The 8,885-nt window shown below is 33.2% G+C and overlaps 1 protein-coding gene across 2 annotated transcripts; it reads left to right on the forward strand.

The window, feature by feature from the left end:
* Window positions 1-1,542: 1,542 nt before the first annotated feature.
* LOC141693600 (uncharacterized) lies at window positions 1,543-7,213 on the forward strand. 2 transcript variants are annotated; one of them, XM_074498743.1, is made up of 6 exons: window positions 1,543-1,778; window positions 1,873-1,926; window positions 2,444-2,517; window positions 2,792-2,909; window positions 5,250-5,308; window positions 5,874-6,674. In XM_074498743.1, the coding sequence occupies exons 1-6, from the start codon at window positions 1,674-1,676 to the stop codon at window positions 5,905-5,907; spliced, it is 444 nt and encodes a 147-aa protein (XP_074354844.1). In that variant the 5' UTR covers window positions 1,543-1,673; the 3' UTR covers window positions 5,908-6,674. The 2 variants fall into 2 exon arrangements, with proteins under 2 accessions (XP_074354844.1, XP_074354843.1); XM_074498742.1 differs by lacking the exon at window positions 5,874-6,674 and adding an exon at window positions 6,690-7,213 and having other exon boundaries at window positions 1,548-1,778.
* Window positions 7,214-8,885: the final 1,672 nt, after the last annotated feature.

An 8,885-nucleotide genomic window follows, 5' to 3' on the forward strand; every position in this document is an offset into this window, starting at 1 on the left:
TGTGCAGTGCACAAACCCAAGTCCACTGCCAAATTCTGACATTTGTGTGCCACGTAAGCAGCAGCGGGTTCAACAAAGAAACTGGCCAAGTTACTCCAATGCAAAGCCCAACTCTTAATTTTCTGTAGGCCATATTTACACTTTCTTTTTAAAAAAAAAACTAAAAAAAGAGCATATTCATACATTATAATTACATTTTATTGCACGTTACATTTCCTTTTGTTTACTAAGCAAATTAAATATTATATTTAATTAGTGATATGATAAATATTCGTCTCTTTATTTTTATTAAAATTATTTAAATAATTAAGAACTTAAAATTTTTAATATAAATGAAATTAATAATAAAACATAATTTATAATTAAAATGCATTACATATTTTAAAAGAAAAAACATTAAAAGAACAATTGAATTTAAAACATTACAAAACATAATTTAAAATCAAAGCATTACAAGATCAATTTAATTTAAAACATTATATTTAAATAAATTAGCCACTGTTATGAATGCTTGAGATATGCTCAACCAGGTCGGATTGTATTTGACGATGTTTCTGTCTGTCACTACTTTTTCAGAATTATAACGTTAATATTAACGTTCTGTATACTTACATATTCACAGGAAACATTGTTAAGTTTGTGATAGAAGAAAGATAAAATATAATAAAAAAATAAAAAAGTAATCAACTTGCAAGAGTTGGCCAAGCCCAAGTAGCCGGGCCTGACCAACTTTCTTGTTTCCACTCCAATGCATGTGTCTGGTCTAACTCACTCTCTCTCTCTGTCACATCACACACTCGGGCTCCCGCTGCACTTACTCTAACACTAGGTTCTAACACTTCATAATAACGTAACGATGAATGTCAATCACAGCCAAACATCCAAGTACCACATGTAATTTCATCTTGTCAATGCAAATAATTCATGTTTATCTGTTTCATCAAATTATAACACATTGATGATATTGACTTAGAAAAAAAATGTGGCTTCAACGTTCAATCCGAGAATTAAGCTTAAGGAGTACACCATAAATAAAATGAACTAATTTAGAAGTTAATGCGGAGCAGTTTTTCATTCAACGACTACCGTATTGTAATTATTTAATTTATATTTTTGTAATTGAAGACCATGTTTGCCATATGAAATTTCAAAAAGTACTAATTTTCCATATGTAATTTTAAGGACTCCTAATATTAATTTCTGAAATTTTTGAGTTATACATTGAATAAAAGATTAACAACTTCCCAGCACAGTATCGCGGAAGTAAATATAACAAATGTTCCTTCAAAAACCGAGCTCGAAGGCATACCCAACGGAAAGAGTTAGGCCTTATTATTGAGTTTTTAAAAGGAAAGGAAAAAAGTGATTATTTTCCCAATTTTCAAAAATGAAAAAAAAATGATTAAAAATTAAAATATTTTTGATATAAAAGTTTATTGTGAAAATATCACAAATTTATATTCATTGCCACTTATTTTCGTTTCTTTAAACTTTGGAATCGTAATTATAATTTATGAGTGAATTCCCTTCACTTGCTTTCCTGTTACTTTTTTTCCTCCCATTTTAAACTCGGGACGGGCGTTAAGCAATAGTAATACATTTTCGATGCTGTAGTATCAGAACAGCTGCGATCTACACACTGAAATACACACACAGCTATACAAGCCAAAATAATGTGGAACAAACTAAACCAATCAATTCTAGGCGGAGATGAAGAAGAACAAGAAGATGAATTACTTTACGATACACAAGACCTCTGTTCACTCTCTCATCTCCAGGTAAATCAATCCACTCTCCCCCTTACTTTAATATTAATTTATCTCATTTATTAAATTTACATTTACTTAACCTCATCTTAATTTAATCTACCAGAGAGTCTACGCTTTCGCTGCCTGTTTGCTCACTGCTTTAGTCCTCATGCTTTTGGTATGACCTGTTCATTCACCTCTATTTTATCCTCGTGTTTCTGTTTTTTTTTTTGATTTTACTTGCATTGTTGTGGCAAGTTGTATTGTTTAGATATAATGTTGAGTTATTATTCGTGATTTCGTAAATTTAGTTTGTGTTGGAATATTTGGGTGATAATGATATTAGGATCAGGGGTGTAATTTAATCAAGAGTACAGAGCCTAGTAGCCAGTGTCCCGAGTTCAAACACTAATGCCCCAATGTTCTCGTAAAATAGTATTCGGATTTACATTAATCGGCTCTCTAATCTTAAAATTGGCTTTCGAATAAGGGGGAGTCTTAATGATATATGATCCAATTAAGCCTATCTACTAATACCTTGGGTACGGTTGATGAGTTTTATAATGTGTGATTGGTGCTCAATTAAGCTTATGCTCGGTTCATATTATTTACATCAATGATTTGGTGTGCTATATGTACACTCTCTGTACTATTCGCTTTAGTCGAATGTTTAAAGTTTGATGTCTCTTTTGCAGTCACTGATTGTGTTTGCCAATCCCATCAAATTTGCTTTACTGTTTACATTTGGAAACTTAATGGCTATTGGAAGGTTTGTATTTTCACTAGTCTTCCTCCCCAAATTTGTATCTGCTTCAGTGTTGCTTTCGTGTTCTAAGTGTTGATATATTCTTACTTAGCCATAATTTGTGTAGTTAGTTTTGTGAACGCACTTTGTTGTATGACAAATATGTAGAATGATTGGTGAATCCCTTGACATTAAACTATAACCACGGACATGTAAACAAAACTGAATTTTTTTTTTTGCTAATTTACATAACTGAACTTTGTATCCTCTTGTTCGAAAATGTATTTTTATGTGGCAGCACAGCATTTCTTATTGGACCTACACAACAAACAAGGATGATGTTTGATCCTGTCCGTATGTACGCCACAACAATTTATTTCGGGTGTGTGGTCTTAGCCCTCATCTGTGCTCTTTTGGTAAGTTTGTGAATTTTGCAATTTGCACAACATATAAGAATAATATCTTGATCCTGTTCGCATGTACGGCACAGCTACGATGCCGGGCCTGTTGTTTTAGCCTTCATATGTGCTGTTTTGGTATCTTCTTGGTTTTATTAATTGTATGTTAAATGATGAAAGATCTGGCTTACTTTGGTAAGCGATCTCGTAGTAAGAATGAGAGGAAGGAACGGCAATATGGTGAGTGCCTTCCAACAATAAAATACTGAAACATATTAAGGAAACTGTTGAATAACTAAGGAATTAAAGAAGACAAATTCTATTCCACTATTTCTTTCTCGGTGACTGCATAGTCAGCCGGCCTTGGAGACTCCAGATTTGTAGATTCTGGAGGGATGGATTAACCAGTGTTGCGCCCTTTAGTTTATTTCAGTACTTGGGCTAATTATATACTTAATATATATTAAACAATTTACTGCTATTTTACTTATTCTGCGGTATTATAAAGCAGGAAGCTGAACCTCTGTTTGTGAACTCGTGCATTTACAAAATATGGGAACACAAATCATCTAAAAGTGTGTCGATGATGATGTCTCTTAGACTCCCACTATGTGATCTGTAGTTGACAAATAAGGAACTATAGCGAGTAGAGAAGAGTTAAGTTGTACAGGCCCACAGACAACTCAAGAACAAGGGAACACCATCGTACATTATATACTACTTGAACATGAATGTGTAAAAACTTAAAATTGCGTTCAAACTACTCACAAATTTCAATTTTCAAGTAAGAGCTTGACATAAGTTACTTACAAGCTTATTTATGCTGGCCAAATATATTAGATGCAATTATTGGGAGATTATTAGAAAACTAATAGTAAGATGGACTGCATATTTGACAGAAAATGAGCTGGCTGAATGCTACCTTGGAAATTATATAGTGCCCTAAATAACGGAGCTGTGCTATTGAAATTATGCCTCCTATATTTTCCCTCCCGTGCTTCTTTACTTACTCCCTGTATGTACAATATCTGTATATTAATAATGTATCTATGTACTTGTGCCTATATATATATTCGTGTTTTTATCTCTAATTAATAATACACTGTCTCAATGATTGGTTTGTGTGGTTTACCTTTTCACCTTAACTTGTTTGTTTTGAAACCTATCAAAGCGTTTGTACTTTCCTTTTGCTACTTCAAACGGTGGATAAAAGGGACTTCGTGATGGAATTGGCTGTGTTATTAAATATCTCATGGTCCATGTGATCCCTCGTCCATTATTCTTAGTGGGTGCAAAAGTTCTTGATCACAACTGTTCTTATGTGCCTGGTTGTAGAGTTGATGGGATTTACCGTCACTGCTGCTGATTTGTCTGTATGCAGACCATATACACTAATTATGCATCTTGGACCAGGCATTTAAAAACATAGGTTGATAGTGAGTTGGTTCATATAGATTTATGTAATTATCAATTAGCTCACTGAAGTAATGTACATGTAGCAAAACACTCAGTGTAGTCAAATCAGTCCCACTTGACCTATGATACTCGCAAAATGGAAGAATCCTTCAAAAAACAATTTGAAAGAGACAAATACAACAGGTGTCAACCTTGTTTTTACTGTGTTGTGGCGTCATGACAAAACAAAAGCCTGAAACTCACTCTCTAATAGATATAAATCTCATTCGAGCATTATTGATGTCTGATAAAAAATGTACCCAAAATATTTAAAGAGATACGAAGTCTCCCAAAATTAGGTGCCTTTGACGGAGAGACATGAAAACAGCATTTGCAATGAGCAAATTGAGAAGTTTTAGTTTATCTATGGGAGATATAAATTATTTGAATGAGACACTTCCATATGTTTATATACTATAAATCTATACTATAAATCCATGTAGATACATAAAGAGTGTGCGACTGTATATCAAGGAAGTGTAACACAGGGAGAGAAGGTTAATGCAAATACATGGAAGCATATTTTATAATAAGAAAAATCATGTATTGACAGCTGTTGGATTTTCTGCGCCTTTTAATGCTTCCTTTAACATTGTTACTGATTGTGAGTTTAGTGAGTGAGTGAATGAGACCGGTGTTACTGCAATGATACGTTTTGCTGCGTGGGCGACTGGGCGTGACTTAAGTGTTCGAATTGGTTCATATAATTAATTTGGTGAAAAAAAGGTTCTGTCGTTTTAATTGGTGCAGAGAAGGTTTCTGTATATACATAGTCCTGCCTTATATCATTTTTCTTTTACATTGCAATATAAATATCTCTGCACAGCTTAACATATGGTAATTTCTCATAGTGGTTTATTTGGCGAGGCAATTTAACCTTTTGTCTTGTTTTGTATTTTGCAGATCCATAGTAAGGTTTTAACCCTGATAGTAATCATATGCGAGATTTGTGCTTTTATCTGGTGAGTTTATTCTGCAACAATGCAACCACTTATTTTTAAAACCGCGTGTGAATATTTTTTTATCCCAGCAGTATAAAAATTGCTGTCAAATACGATGATTGGCCCTTTGCTCTTGGTTCATAACTAAAGTCCACATTTCCATGTTCCCGACCTGGGTCTATAGTATTAAAATTAGTGTCCGCTTACATACAGTTAATGGCCTAATTTTGTAGAAAGTAATTAAGTAAAAACTTTGCATTGGGTGTTTATTTCATAGAGATGGAACTTTAGTGAAGTTTTAGCAATCTGATTATTTTCTTTTTTCTTTACTATCCCTTCCTGTAGAATGAGAAAAAAAACACTATTGTAAAAGATATTATCCTTGGAACTAGAATGCTCTGGTTTTCCGGTTTAATGTTGCTAAAGATACAAATTCTGATCGTCATGTTTTACATCAGAGATACATGTCTGGAGTAAATATACTGCACACACCTGAGATCACCGTAGTTAGTCAGGTGCCTGACAAGTGAAAGCTGAATATCGACATTGTGTCTGCTAGTTATTTGGGAATGTTACTTATATGCAGTTACAACATATCTATAAAGCAGTTTGCCTCCTAGGTTCAGGATTTGCTGATCATCAGAAATGCATTGCCTAGTAATTTTCGATCAACAGGGTGCTGTTTGTTATACTTTTACATAAATGCTTCAGAAGAATTATCTAGAGTAGGAGTATCAGAAACGCATTTATCTAGAGCATATGTCTGCATTTGAACTTGATTTCTGTAATCTTTATAAGCAGCCTGTGTATTTTAATGCCAGGCCATATTCTGATCTTTGAACTATAACCATCTATGAAGAAATCTAATGGAAATTATATCTTATACCAATTAAAAACAAATAAACCACCTTCTGTTTTCTCTTTTTCATGTGCACAAAGTTTGCAACTAATTAAGGGGATGCTCTGGAAGCCAGTCTTAACTGTTAAGTTACTAATTTTGTGAGGATTCAAGGATAGCTGATTGGTAAAGGCTAATCATCCACCCCTTCCCCTGACAATGGCATGGATCTGTATTCTACCCCCTCCACCTCCCTTCTCCCCTTTACTTAAAACGTAGTTAAACAAACTACCAAATTTAACAATTTGTAGGCATTATAGTTGATCTTGATTCTTTGGCTACATGTCAGCCAACGCAGCTCAAAATTTTCAAGAAATACCTAGATTCATCACAACTACCCAATCACTATAGTTTGTACTGGTTTATCTTGTATAATTTACCTTAAATTTCGAGTTTCAGCAACCATTAAAAGGCTTGCAGAGATCTATACATTGTGCATGTAATTTTCTTTTACAAATTTGTTCTTATTTAAAATACAATGGTTTATCACTTTGGTGATTTCAGGTACAGCTTAAGCTATATTCCTTTTGCTCGTAGAATCATATCAGAGCTAACAATCCGGCTGTGTGACACAGAAATCTAGAGCATTTTATCAGAGAAGTGCTACTCCTGTGCTTTTTCAGTAGAATGCGGAATCTGAAGTCTTGAGTGATCCTTTGGTAGTCATTGTTTAATAGTCTTTAAGACAACAGTTCTTGGCATGTTTTCTAAACTCATCACTGTTTTACTCGAAGTCTCTTTGAATCACTGGTCTCTCTATCTCTCATCCCCCACCATGCATATCAGTTTCGGACATTTTCTTGTATTTTACAAAAATGGAACAGAGAACACGACACTGTACTGGTGATTTGAAGTGACAGATATATGCTTGATTCACTTCTAGAAAAAAAAAATCTAGAGGTGAAGACGTGATACACGTTGTACATATATGGGTCCTAATGCAAGGATTTTTTTTGGTATCAAATCCTTTAAGTGCCCACTTTGTCTTGGGTCTGGTTCAAATTCAAATAACTGATATTACAGGTTTTTATTGGTATCGCATATTTCATATTGTTTTTATTTGCCATAAAGTAGTGGGCTGGGCCATGGCCATCAAATATACAAATACCTCTATTTGGAACGTGGATAGACCATATTTTTCACTACTGTTATTTTAATTATACTATACTCCCTCCGTCTCTCCCAATTGTTATCGTTTCTGGAGAGTATCCGACATGCATTTTAAGATGAATAGAAAGTATAGTTCAATAACTTTTTTAAAAAAAAAATCTTTTTCTGATCAAAATAAAATGTTTAAACTTTAATTCAGAAAAATAATTTTTTTAAAAAAAATTAAAGAACTATATTTTCTATTCATCTTAAAATATGTGTCAAACACTCTCTCAAGGGACGGAGCAATTATAATGTTACACCAAAAATCATTTTCCTGTTCCGTATAGCGCAACTGGTCGAGGATCCACCCTATAATTCTAAGTGGGATCTATTTAAGTAGAGTAGGAATGAGCCCAGCAAATTAATTACCGAACGTGTTAAATTGTAAATTTCTCACTTCTGCAAAGACTGATACGGCAACTGCTGCTATATTTTGTTGGTATTAAGTACAGTGCTGGAACAACCCCACCAGGTTGATAATTAGGGGGGACCACATCGGACCGCAACTGCTGCCTGCCGACAAATACGATCTTATTCTCTCTCAAGTCTTATCTACTTACTTGCCCATATCATTATCATCACTCAACTTGATAAGCATGGAGTATCAATTACAAAAACTACCATTACGTTATCACTTTATCAGTATCAACAGCTCAGATATAGTACCGTATTGGTACATCATTCTCGGTCCGATATTACTATTTTTAAGTTGTTATTGGCACGCTTAATTTAGGCATGAACAAAAGTTTGCAGGTATCCAACATATTGTTCATCTCAGCATCTATTAAAAAGTTATGACAAATTTGAAAGGAGTTGAGATTAGGGTCTACATGTTGGCCTGGATAGTCAAATGATGCAAATTTTCAAGATTCAAATTATAGATTCGGCAATACTAATAGTATTATTCTGACAAAACAAACTTACTTTTTCCAAGTACGAAGACTTTTCTTCCCATTGTGCCCCTGCACTATCAACCACGTATTTACTCCCTCCGTTATTAAAATGATTGGACACAAAGATAAAGATCAACAAATATGTAAAAAGTAGTAAAAAAGATAAAGAAAAGTGGGTGAAGTTGCGGGATCCATTTATTTTTAATGTATAAAAAAGAGATAGTGGGGTAAAACTGTAAAAGTAGTGTAAAAAGGAAGAAAAATTAGGGAAATAAGAGCAAATCCAACATTTATCCAAAGATCCGAATTTGCGGCAGAACTTAATCCAGATTTGGATCACTTCATTTAATATAAAATAATGATTTTGTTATTTGTAATTTATGAGATTTTAAATTAATTTTTGATTATTTAATTATATAATTAATAACTGAATATAATTTATAATTAACAATTTTTTTTAAAAAAAAACTTAAAATAGTGAGAAAACATAATTTCACTAAAGTTTAAAAATTAAAAATAAAGAGACACATATTGTACTTAGAGATGCATTAATTGAGCATTTGTGGGAAGAATATAGTAATTCGGAAAATTAGTGTGTATCAATGATATTTTGTATGTTAATTATTGCAATAAATGGTTTTTCGTGAATTAAGTG

The sequence above is a fragment of the Apium graveolens genome, chromosome 10 (genome assembly GCF_009905375.1).
Source record: "Apium graveolens cultivar Ventura chromosome 10, ASM990537v1, whole genome shotgun sequence".
Lineage (NCBI taxonomy): Eukaryota > Viridiplantae > Streptophyta > Magnoliopsida > Apiales > Apiaceae > Apium > Apium graveolens.